The sequence below is a fragment of the Eublepharis macularius genome, chromosome 7, assembly GCF_028583425.1.
Source record: "Eublepharis macularius isolate TG4126 chromosome 7, MPM_Emac_v1.0, whole genome shotgun sequence".
NCBI lineage: Eukaryota > Metazoa > Chordata > Lepidosauria > Squamata > Eublepharidae > Eublepharis > Eublepharis macularius.
Window position 1 is genome coordinate 45,174,892 of NC_072796.1, and position 13,146 is coordinate 45,188,037.

General features: G+C 40.2%; 1 protein-coding gene across 1 annotated transcript in view; it reads left to right on the forward strand.

The window, feature by feature from the left end:
• The window catches only part of RANBP9 (RAN binding protein 9), a 40,758-nt gene that overhangs the window by 13,091 nt on the left and 14,521 nt on the right, over positions 1 to 13,146 (forward strand). Inside the window, exons 2-5 of the mRNA XM_054985027.1 lie at positions 91 to 202; positions 6,395 to 6,447; positions 11,262 to 11,429; positions 13,071 to 13,093. Of these exons, the coding sequence (XP_054841002.1) occupies positions 91 to 202; positions 6,395 to 6,447; positions 11,262 to 11,429; positions 13,071 to 13,093 (356 nt within the window). The remainder of the gene's footprint in view (positions 1 to 90; positions 203 to 6,394; positions 6,448 to 11,261; positions 11,430 to 13,070; positions 13,094 to 13,146) is intronic.

Sequence of the window (13,146 nt, forward strand, 5' to 3'; positions counted from 1 at the left end):
AGGTTTGCTAGCTGTTTCATATAAAATTGCATAGTCTCCTTCATTTTAGTACTCATTAAATACTGAACTGCATTTCAATGTACTTTGCAGGCCATGGTAAAACTCCAAAAGATGCTGCTTCAGTTCGAGCTACCCATCCCATACCTGCTGCTTGTGGAATATACTACTTTGAAGTTAAAATTGTCAGCAAAGGAAGAGATGGGTAAGATTTTAGTGCTTTAGTTTTTCAAATGTTGCTAATTCATACTATCTGGTTGTTTCTGCTGAAATAATCACTTCATAATTATTAAATAATTATTTCATGGGTCCAGAGCAGCAGCACTGCAAATCATTTTGTTTGGCATGCAAGGCTGGTTCTCCACCCAGCCAACTGAGGTGAGCCCTTGAGCTACCAGTAGTATGAGGAGAAATGATGGCCATGGCTCGTGCCATCATTGCCTTCCAAAACTGCGCAATCACCAGATCTGAGGCAAGCCTCTGAGGCTTAGCCAGTGACACAAGAAGCAAGCCAAATACAACCCTCATATCTTTTCCTTTTAGGTTTGCCAGTACATCGTCTCATAGTTAGAGGTGTTTTCCCAGGCGAAAGATGTTGCCAGCCTTTGATCTAGAATTTCATATTTATGTATTTGATGTTCTGCTTTAACAATAGGAGAAGTTTAATGACACAGTTCAAGTTCTGTTTATGTTATTAAAAGTTTGGCTCAGGTTATTAGGCAGAATACAACTACGGACTGACATTAAATCTTCACTTTCAGATAGAGAACAGAACTATGTAGGGCTATCAGATTATTATGTTTTAAAATGATTGCCTTGCAAAGACACTTTTCTACAGTAAATTATTTGCTAAGTGAATAATGAGGTCAATCATTCTATGAGCCATTCATTTGTGAGTTGCACATGTTCAGTGGGAGTGAACACACACGTACAAATCTTTATAAGCAGGCATAGCACATGGGAAAAAAGTGACCATGTGTCCAATAAAGTTTTCTTTCTCTGTGGTAAATCAGGCAAAGTCAAAAGTTGTATCTCAGTGCTTCAATGCATTGCAACACTTCCAGATCATACAAGCTGCTGTAATTCAAGTTTGACATGTTCAAGTTTGACATGTTCCAGTCTACAAAACTGTTGCATTAAAAATCAATACACTGAAAGCTTTCTACCAGTACCTAACGATATGAAGCGGAAATTGTAATACATAGTTCAGCCTGTTAACTTGAAATTCGAGAGAAATCTATTGGGTGTCTGTCTAGGATAAAGTCCATATCCTTAATTTTCTGTAAAATGTGGACCTGCCTCAAAAGTGGTTATGAGGATGAATAAGGGTGGCAAAGTATTATATAAATTAATAATACTGTTATAATTTATGTTGAATATAGTCTAAGTAAGTAAAGCACTAGAAGACAACACAGTAATGTTGCAGAGTTTTGTCTTAGAAGCACTTTGCCTAGCCTGGGATTCACTAGATAATTTTGAGTTGTTTGCTACCTCCCAGCCTCATTGTGCCATTGGAAATAAGTGACTTATATAGAAGTTTGACCTGGATAGCCCAGGCTATCCCAGTCTTGTCAGATCTCAGAAGCTAATCAGGGTCTGTCTTGATTAGTAATTGGATGGGAGACCCCCAAGGAAGATCAGCATCACTATGCAGAGACAGGTTACGTTAATAAGTTTTGAAATAGCAGACTATCAGGTGGGTTTGTATAATGCTATATAACAAGCTGCATTTAGGCTAGTAGAACTTTTTGTGGGCTGCTAAGTTTTGTGGAATTATTTTGCTCCAGAAAACCTTTTAAAATCACATGGAATGGATCTAACCTGTTTCATATTGATCTTTGCCATCTTGCCCTTCCCATTACAGACCCCAGTGCCCCTCCCTGAAGGTTGGGGGAAATGCTTGCAAACACCATGGCATGTTGCACAGGGAGATGCAAAAAGAAGGGAAACTGCAGAAATCTTTGCACTTCTGCACAAGCAGAGGTGCTGCATGCATGGAGCAAAAGCTGCCTCCATACTGCATGCTGTGGTGTCCTGAATGTCCTTGCAAGCCTCAAGAGCAGTTTTGAGAGAGGGCTTGGTAGGCTGGAGAAGGCACAGTTTGTGTAAGAATTAGAAAACTATCCCATTGTTAGTAAACTTCTAAAGGGATTAAATTTTGGATGAGCAAGCATCATCATGACAAATGGGGTTGGTTTGAGTAAGTATAAAGTGATATACATTGGTGTGTTGAGCCTTTGGACAACTGGGGCCAGAAATCCTCATTTTTTAAATATATACTGGTCTGAGAACCACAGTAATTGATAAATAACACTGAAACCAAAAATACAATATTGTGCTTGACATTCTTCACATAAATGATTAAACCAATAGTTTTAAAAATACTTTGCTAATGTAAGTTGTCATGCTAAAACTTAGTTTTAATGTAGGAAAAAGAAGTACTACCAGTTAGGGATGTGCGTGCTAGTATTGTAGTTTGAAAATATAGCTGAAAAATACCTTATTGGTATTCCCCAGGTGTATTTCGGAATCCTGATCAGTATCTAAGATTCTTGGATATATCAGTATTCTGATCTTGATTACTCCTGGAAATATTTGGATATATCAGGAATAACCAGGGCTGGCTTTTTAAAGATTGCAGCAGCTTGTTTTTCTTGCTTTCACAGGTTTCCCAGGTAAAAAAGGGGCGGGGAGGAGGGAGATGATTCTCACAGGCAAGTGGCATTGCACAGTAGGGGGAGCTCAATGGTCCAATCACGATGATTCTCTTATAGCACACAGAAAAGCTGGCCTTTTGGCTGTGGCTTCAGGGTGAGATTCTTTTGGAGTGCATGCTTTTAGCTTCTCTGGTCTGTGCCTTTCTTCTGTTGCCTGCTGCCATTGAGAGGTTTTTGGTCAGTGGGTGCTCTTGTGAGTTTGGCTAAGGCTTCTTTGCCATGGAGGAAGCATTGAATTCCCCTCCTTCCATAGGAAACAATGGGGAATAACTAGAGGCACCTTGTTTCAAGGCCTGTAGGACTGGATCTCTTGACCCAATATATTTGAAACTTGGGGGGTCTTTAATGGACAGGCTGCAGCTGCAATTTTGGAGTAATTTACTTGAAAAATAGCCTCTCCATTCCACCCCCCCCTTTCCAGGAAATAATGGACCAAATTAATTTCAGAATCTTGGAAAAAATCTAGACCAAAATTCTAAACCTGAATATAGGGGATTGCCAATATTTATGGCCTTCCTGATACCTGAATCTGAAAAATACCTATCTTTTTAGTGCGCATCCCTACTGTCAGTACATCTTGCCTATTAAAGCAATTGTGTTGTTTGCATCCAGTGCATAGAATATAAGAAAGTTTCAGTATCTATGGATTTCAGTACATGGGAGAGGGAATCAGATGGAACGTGAAATTTTTTAAGTGTTAGGGGGTTAAGTGTATTAGAAAGGAAACATAATGAGAACTCTCAGGCAGATATTTGGTACATTTACAGTAAAACCACGATATGGCGGTGGTCCTTTCTTTAAGTTTGTAATGTAACACATGGGTAAGGACATGATCTATATACCTGCTTGCAACTCTTTAATTTTAGGGTGGATTAAATATTGATTAAAATTAGATTTTTTTAAAAAAGCCAGTTGTTTAAACTAAATAGTTCCACTAATGAACTTTTTGAAACTTTGCAATAGGCTTCCTTTTGAATTTACTGAAGAATTCATTGCTCAAAGGCTTACTATCTGTTTTGTACTTTGGAAAGCTGGTCCTTCTACATGTATAAGAGATGCACCATAACTGGTGCATTGCTTAATTTTGTTGGAAAGTTTACTTTTTTATTATCTGTCTTCAGGTCTCTAAAGAGGATGCTTACAAATTATTTGAACTGCTAAAAGCAACTTTAATACATACCAAAGAAAATATATTCTAATAAAATACTGTTAACATTTTAACATGTAATATGTGTGGTCTGTCAGTGTTCCTTATTTTGGAGCTCTTACAGTGAAATCCTAAACATTTATTTCAGTGTAAGCCTGCTGTGGGTTACATATCTGTGAGTGTCCCAGAATATGGGTCATTAACAGTGGATTGAAAGAATAGGGTTGGATTGGGTGCGAAAGTCTCAAACTGATAGCCAAGGTCATGTCATAATGCTGCTTGTTGTGTAGAACTATGAAACAGCTGTGTACAACAAGAATTAAGAAAAGTTCAAGAGGCAGATTTAAACTTCCATATTTAAAAATAAGTCCATCCATAAAAGATACAAAATACGGCTTTTTGTTAAACACGGCTACTTGTTCATATCTGTATAGTAGAAAAGAGTCCATTAGCACCTTTAAGACTAACCAGCTTTACTGTAGCATAAGCTTTCAAGAATCACAGGTCTCTTCGTCAGATGCATGGAGGGTAAGAAGAAACCGGCAAGATATATATAGGTGGTATGGGAAGGGGGAAGTAGATGCAAATCAGATTGTTTCTGATAATGAGATCAGTTTGCTTCTGTTAATGAAATCAGTTACTTCTGATCATGAGATAACCATTCATAGTCTCTATTCAATCCAAGTCTGACTGAGTCACATTTACATACGAATTCCAATTCAGCAGCTTCCCATTGGATTTTGTTTTTGAACAAATGTCCTGGTAGATTGAAGTGTTCTCCCACTGGTTTCTGGATGTTGCCATTTTTAATGTCAGATTTGTGTCCATTTATTCTTTTGCGCAGAGGTTGGCTGGTTTGTCCAATGTCCAGAGCAGATGGACATTGTTGGCACATGAGGGCATATATGACATTGGAGGATGAACAGCTGTAAGAACCAGAGATAGTGTAGTTGACGCCATTTCGTATTTTCTGGGTAGATAATGAGGGCAGAGTTGACACGTGGGTCTATTGCAGGGTCTGGTACCTGTGTTGGTGATTCTGCTAGCTGATTCATGGTTGTTAGTGAGAAGTCGTTTAAGGTTGGGGGGGGGGGCTGTCTGTAGGCTAGGAGAGGTCTTCTACCCAGGGCTTGTGAGAGAGAGGCGTTGTTTTCTAGGATGGGCTGTAGGTCACTGATGATACATTGAATGGGTTTGAGCTGGGAACTATAGGTGACAACCAGTGGTGTTCTGTTGTTAGTTCCTTTAGGTTTGTCCTGGAGCAGGCTGTTTCTGGGTACTAGTCTGGCCCTGTCGATTTGTTTCCTCACCTCATTTGGTGGGTACTGTTCATATCTGTGTTTGAGTAAATTGGTTAGTGAATGGAAGATTTTCAGAACTGCAGATGAGAAACATTGAAAACGTAGAACATCTGTATGAAACAAAATGTTTAACATGAACTTTGCCCTGCTTCATCACACTGAACCATTCAAACCCACCTCCAATTCTTCTGCCTGTATAACAGGCCCTCTCCATTTCAGACTAACATGTACAGTCAAAATGATATGCAGATTAATTCAAATTGGTTTCATTTGCATACATCTATTCAAATCGCACAAGCTGAGTTTTCAATTCACAGCATTTTGGAGGGAAAGTAAAGAAGAGGTGTGAGAACACCTCTTATGAAGCTACCTTACCCCAGGTTAGACTATTAGGTTTTACATTCTACATCTAGGTTGTATAAAGAACTTTCACCATGTAGCCTACATGTCCTTTCCATTACAGAATGATAGGTTTTTTCTGCAAAATTCTGGAAGGCAGTTGTTCCTGCTGTTACTATAATGCAGTTCTTGTTAAAACTTTAAATCATAACAGATTTTTAATTGAACTATTTTTATCTACTCTGTATACCTTGGTTGGAGGTATTAGTTCAGACATAACACAAAATTGTGGTTTCTTTTAATTTTGGTTAGTTTCCATAACTGGGACTCTGTTTATGGACAGCCATTCAACTTCTGGTTTGTCTCAACAAATACTGGTTTCATTTCCTTTTTGATGTTGCCTGGAAGTGTGTTCCCCGAAAATGAGCCAGAGTTAGGCCAGAATGTTTCCATTTAGACATTGGGTGAAATGATAGCTAATGTTAACTGTGGACAATCAGCTTCAGATCCTGGTTTGATGAACTCTATCTAACTGTAGTTAGTGGATTTGGTCAGTCATACCAACCGCTGTTTGTTTACACCATGATTTTGCATCATATCTGAATTGAGCCTGTGCATATATGATTCTGCAAGTAAAACAGTAATACAAATTATTGTTCAGCTGGGGATAATTGGTAAGTCAAAGTACTGCTTCTGCTTATGCTTTTGCCACCATAATGGTTTACTGTTCTTTGTTGCCAAATGAACATAAAATATATTTGTGCCGTGCAAGAAATGGATTGTAAGTCTCGAGTTTAGTAGAAACTTGAACATTTTCTAGTAGAGCTGCTTTGACTGAAGTGGTAACTTAACAAAACACAAGATAAATTGTCTTTTTTTCCCCACTATTACAGTTATATGGGAATTGGGCTGTCTGCTCAAGGCGTGAATATGAACAGACTACCAGGTATGATGAAAATACTACTTTCGATTTTAAAAGATTGCTTGTTTCCATAGTACATTAACCACTTCATTTTGAAAAGATTTTTTTCAAAATGACAGAGCTCTGTTGATTGTAATGTAAAATATATAGGCTGGGATCTGAAGAGAAGTGTGTACTTGGACTTAAGGATGTGCATTAGATATTATTGACGTGATGCTATATCCAGTGTTTCCTGGACCAGATCAGCAATATCCGAAACTGTGAAAGACACTCCCGATATTTCCTGATTCTGATGTTTTTCTCTCAATACATTCTGGAAATATCTGGAATTGCATTGGGAAGCATTTTGCTGTTCACAGCTGACCCATAGCACATGGGCCATTTAAACTTTAAGGAGCTATTATTTTCAATAGGAAAACCTAGCTTCAAAACTCCAGAGGACAGGTGTACTTCACTGAAAATAATGACCCTTTAAAGTTTAAAGGGCCAGTTACCAACTTGGATGGTGGTAGTGCTCTAAATATAAGCACCTGTAGACCTGGATTCTGGAGGCCAAGTCCACTGTCCATTATGTAGAGTAACCCCAGCTGACTTGCAGCATACCAGGCCTTTAAACTTTAAAGGATAATTCAGCGTTCAAAAATTACCATTTTAATTTCCTTTTATAAGTTCAGAATTATAGTTTTCATTAACTTGAGAGTATTTTTCCAATTTATTAAAACAAAAAATTCTTGATGTGACCATCCAGAATAACAGTATTCCTGATTAGGGCTGTTCACGGGTGGGTAGATGTGGTATTCCTGCTTCGGATTTACCTGAAGCGGGAAACCGATTCGGAATACCCCCAAATCTGAAGCGGCAAGCCGCTTCGGATTCAGAGTTCGGGAATCGCTTCGGTATGCTCTGTGAAGATTCGGAGCATACTGAAGTGAGGGGGGGAACTCCCCACCACCACCACCCACCCTCCCTGGGCCAACCCCTCCATCCCCCCCAACCCTGAGGAGATCCCTCCAACCCCCACCCACTTACCTGGGTTATCAGCTGGGTGGCGGTGGCAGCAGCAGCACAAGGCTGCGTGGCCTGGAGCCAGCTGGCTCCTCTACTGCTGTGCTGCGGCCCGAGCCTGCGGGGTGGTGGGGAAGGCCGGAGCTGCCTCCTCCGGCCCTTCCTGCCCCTTAAATGGCTGCTGCGGCGCTGGCACGCCATGGCCATTTGAGGGGCAGGAAGGGCCGGAGGTGGTGGCTCCAGCCTTCCCCACCACCCCGCAGGCTTGGACGGCAGTACGGAGGCGGCAGAGGAGCTTGCCTGGAGCCACTGCAAGGTAGGTGGCGGGGGAGGTGGGAGGTTAATGTTTAAAGGGCCCCGCCGCTGCTTGCAAGCAGCAGCAGGACCCTTTAAACAAGCCTGGAAGCTTTCCGAAGCATTTCTGAATGCTTCGGAAAGCTTTGCTTCGGTATTCCAAAGCATTCCAAATCGGGTTGCTTCGGGTAACTTTACCCGAAGCAAAACCCAAGGCGCACAGCCCTACTCCTGATATTTAATGAAAATGATAATCATATCCTTCCCAGCATTCCAATATTGAACAAAAGCAATAGTTTCCCATCTCCTGATCATACGATGGCTCCTCTCACTGTGTCAAGAGCTACTCTGGAGTTGGAGTAGTTGCTGTGAAGAAATTTTGCCTTTACTTACAGATATTAGAAAATAAAAGTATATAGTAAAAATAAAGACTTGCAGAGAGATTCTAACTGTTATAAGTTAAGATGCCATTAGTAGAATTATGTACAACTCAATGAACCAGAGGAATGTATCTTTGAAAATCCAAAGTGGTTGAATGATTTTGGTTTATGAAATACATTTTAAAAGGTAACAAGTAGGGGGACCCACAAAGACTTGGCAGAGGACATCTCATTACACTTTCCTGACATTCCCTGTAGCCTCTGTCCTTTTCTTGCTTTATTCTCTCCTTCCCATGCAGCAGCTAACCTACCTTTATCTGCCCCCTGCTTCAGTTTTCCGTCCTTCCTTCCCCCTTGTCATGCCCCCTTGTATCCACAAGAAGGCTGGTGGGGGTCAAAAGCCTCACCTTCCAGGGTATTAGGATCTACCACCAGTCCCTCTTGTCTAACCCTCAGCTTAGAAACCGAGGAACAAAGACTCCATCCGTACTAGGTGTTAAGCAAGAAATCAGCCCTGCAAAGCAGGATGTCTGCTGACTGAAGTCCTCAAAAACAATTACTTGGCATCTGTAGCCAAATTAGGCCAAGATACTGGATTTAGATTGAAACTCTAAAACCCAAATATCACCACAGAGGTTTATTAAGAATTGTGCAAAATACTATAAATGTGGAAATGTGCAAGACAGGAAAGAAAACAATAAAACTCAATGTCTACCCTAAATACTGTACTGGCTTTTGTTTCCCTAACACAACTTGTACCTTGTCAGGTCAAACCACAAAGTCCAGCAAAACTCCAAAGGAACAAAGGTTTAGCATTGGCACCAAAGCTGGTTATCAGGTTCAGAGCTCAAGATGGCATGTAAGCTGCTAGTCTCCACAAAGTAGCAAATAGTGCACTGAATAGAATCAAGACCTTTGCTTTATGTTAGGCTGCCCATAACATGGCCTGATCCTATTTGACAAATCAGGGGTGTTACTAGGACATGTGGCCATGTATCTCTGCAGCTGGAGCGTGCTCACAATCAGAGCAACTTACCCAAACTCATGTTCCTTGTGCTAATTAGTTGGAATGCAGTAGAGAGCCTCCCATCTTGGTCTGTGGCCTTGAAGCCCTCTGATCCCATGATCTCATCCACAGCTGTGTTCCTCTTATCTCTCTGAGAATTGCTAACTCATCGTTCAGAGCTCAATTAATTTCAAGAGATTTCCTTTCTGTGGCCTAACCAGTCCAAAAAGCCTGAAGCAAAGTTTTGAAAAGCCAAGGAATGGACTAAGAGAGGTCAGTTTCTTGACATCCCTGGCAGCTTCTCCTGTCAAAAACTGTGTGGTGCTGGCTGCCAAGCCCAGTTGCACAGTTGGTACTTGCAGGGACTTGCAGGGGGCACTTCACTTCCCCTCCATTTCCCTTCCCACGTTATATTTCCATCCTCCTGGCAGCTCCCATATCCTTACATTTCCTTCCTTGCTTGCTTCCTATCCACCAAGCAACACCTTTTTCCTGCCCCCCTTCTTTAGCCGTATTGATTATTTGTTTAATTTATACCATGCCTTTCTCCTCAGGAGAGACCCAAAGCAGTTTACATAATTCTTCTCTCTTCCACTGTATCTGATTATTCATTCTCTCAGATTAGGTTGAGAGTGTGTGACTGGCCCAAGGTTACCTAGTGAGCTTCCGTGGCAGAGTGGGAAAGTGCTGAGTCTTCCAGATCCTAGTCTGAAATAGTAACTGCTATACCACACTGGCTTTTATGAGGAGGTTACTGTTGAACAGTAACAAGTATCTGGGCTTGGGTGGGTCACAGAGGTTATTTGGTAGCCAATTTCCTAGTTGTTGCTGCCAGTTCTGACCTGATGAGTCCTCCCTCAAAGGCCAAGACAGGCTTGGAAAGGCCATGTCCCCTCCCCCAACCTTTTTCTGACAGAAGCAAGGGCTTGAAGGCTAGTTATACAGTTGTGACATTTGTTTTTTAAAGCTAGTGGCATTTGTTTCTTAAAAGCTACAGAGCTGCTTCTGTTATTTTGTGGAGGTTTATAAACATATTTTAAATAACTTAGCATATAAAATTTACTATTTATGAAAGTTAAAAATATTTTGCAGGCAAAATTGCAAATATACCTAATATTGCCAGAGTTGCAAACTGCTGCTCCATGGCCTATCTTAGCACATGTATCTTAGCTTTTGCTCTGTGAGAAGTAGGAAAGAATAAAATAGAAAATACAAATGTTGTAGTAAAGAAAAATGTCATGTTTGGACAGAAAGAGTCTTAAAATAAGATGACAGCATTTTTTGATATTAAATTAAACTTTAACATGGTAAACAATAGACTTCTTAGTCAAACAAATTATGGATAAATGCGGCTTGAAAATGGCTTGGATCCAGTGAGGCATTAGTGGAAGGTACTGATGGTTGCATGTCTTCCCTGCTTCCCTCCTGCAAGCAGCACTTTCCAGTCCCAGGAGAGTTGATTCCTATGATCACAGGACTTGGTATGGAGTAATAGCCGTGTGGGTTGGGACTTTGGTAGGCTGCAGTGGAGAAGGAAGGGGAAATACCTCCCTTCCTTCCTCTTCCTTCAGCAGAAAAAAAAATCCCATTGTTTTTAATAAGGAAGAAGGTGAGCTGAAAAATTGAAAGCTATTATAGCATCATAATCTCTGGGAATTTTACATATCTAGACTAAGGCAAGCAACTTTTCCATGTTCAGGTTCCTATGAACAGTGGCACTTTTCCTTCTCACAGCAATTCTCTCACTTTGAACACCCTGCACAGGCACTTCCAGAGGGAACTGCATGGGCAAAAAAGAACACAAATGTATGAGAAGCTGCAATAACATTAGAGAATCAGGATAAATCACCTGTCTTCCACCAGTGGAGCCTGTTGCAGCCTCAAAAAGCCCACTAGCTGAAGAAACAGGAGTGATACTGTCTGATTCTTCCTGCGCTTCTTCACTGTAGCACCTCTTCTTCTCCTTGCTTAGTGTGGGTTTTTTTTGTCTTTGGTGTCCTCCTCCCACTGGCCGATGCCTTTTTAGTTCTAACAGGTTGCTGCTGAGGAAAGTTCATGCTGCCAGTTTGTAGGATTCAGCCTATTCTATTTGTTTCTTAGCATTTTGTAATGATATGGTAAAGTTCCATGTAATGTCTAATGTTTGTTTTTAGGTTGGGATAAACATTCATATGGTTATCATGGAGATGATGGACACTCATTTTGTTCGTCTGGAACTGGACAACCCTATGGCCCAACATTTACTACTGGCGATGTCATTGGTTGCTGTGTAAACCTTATCAACAATACCTGCTTCTACACCAAGAATGGACACAGTTTGGGTACAAAAAAATCAGTAATAGTTGAATTGTGAATATCTAATAAAAGTGCAATAACATTTCTACTTTGGGGCAGGGGGGTGGGTTAATGCCATTATGGTCAGAACTTAGTTCCTAATTGAAAAGAGATCAGAAGTGCAACAAGTACTTTACAGAATATCTAGGAAGGCACTCAGTTTGCACTGAGAATTCAGCCAATAACTTTTGGGGGGACTGAGAATCAAATTGAACGAAATCAGTATGCAAAATTTTTCACGTAATAATGAATTTGATTTTCCTTTCTTTTTTAGAGCTTAGCTTAGCAAGTTATTCTAGAATTATTTTTAGCCCAGTAATTTGAAACATTTTTTCTACAAGATTGGTAATTCCCAAAGCAAAAGTAGTTTTGGACAGGTGTCTGTCTAGGATCTCTATTTTATTTTCCCTTGGATGTGGAAAACTAAATTTATATACTACTAATTACTTAAATATATTGTCACTTTATTTCAGGGGTCCTCAGCCTTTTTGAGCCTTCCGGTACCTTAGGAATTCTGACACAGCATAGTGGGCACAGCCAGAAAATGGCTGGCGTAGGAGGTAAAGGCAGCCATACAATGGCTTCTATAGCTTATCATCAGTCACGTGGTAAAGATCCGTGTGCTGTGGTGGTAGCTGCTGCCAAAGCAGCATTTTAAAAAATCCACACAGCCAATAAATTCTCCAGTGGCCAATCAGACGCTTTGCTGGACAGAAGCTTACCTGGCCCAGCCCACTTTCTAAAAGCACTTGACGAGTACCAGGAAATATTTCAGCAGGCACCATGTTGGGGACCTCTGTTTTAGTTATTCTGAAGTGACACAAACTGATTATTTTAAAATAAAATATGAATATGTATGCTGTTACCTTGGCTAACTCAAGCAGGCATTGAAATCTAGTTTCTGGTTGGTTGAATTATTTGGCATTGCAAGTTAGGTAACAGTATTCTGAATCAAGGATTACTTTTTAAAAAAAATTGAAATAAACTGCATTCCAGGCAGTTTTCTTTCTTTTCGTTTGCCTGGTTTAGAGTACAACTTCAGTTAGTGCATTGTACTTTCTAAGTTCGTTACATTTTAGTCTTCATCCTAAGGAAAACTGTATTAATCAACAATTCGAGAACATGTATATACCAAAGATAAGTATAGAGTGACTTTTTATGTTGGTTCTGATGCCAAAGTGCAAGGGTAATTAATGCACATATAGCTTCAGATACAAAGGGCATACTTGTGTTTTTCAGTTTTAAATGAGTTTGTGCATTGGAGAATGCAAGAAGGGAACGATCCCCTGCTGCCCCCCTCAGTTTCCCGCCTTTTGTTGCCTCCCATTCACTGCTTTTGCTCCCTTTTCCCTTCAGATCACCATTACTACTGTCTTCTCATTCTTTGCTTTTTTGGTTTCTGCTCCCTGCATGCCTGTAATAATGTTGGAAGTGGTTTCTGATTACCCAACCTGTATAACGTTTAAGTAACATGAAATATCTAAACCATAAAATGAAATATTTAAACAATAAATCTTATTGGTAGATGAATTACTCCTTTTTGATTGCCAGGTAACTAAAATATGGTTTGTATTGACTGTAAGTGTGATATGAGAGCACAGATTTTAATTCATGCCTCTTAATTGCAGGTATTGCTTTCACGGATTTGCCGGTAAGATAATTTATATAGAAAAAAAATAACATTACTCTCTAAAATCTAACCTT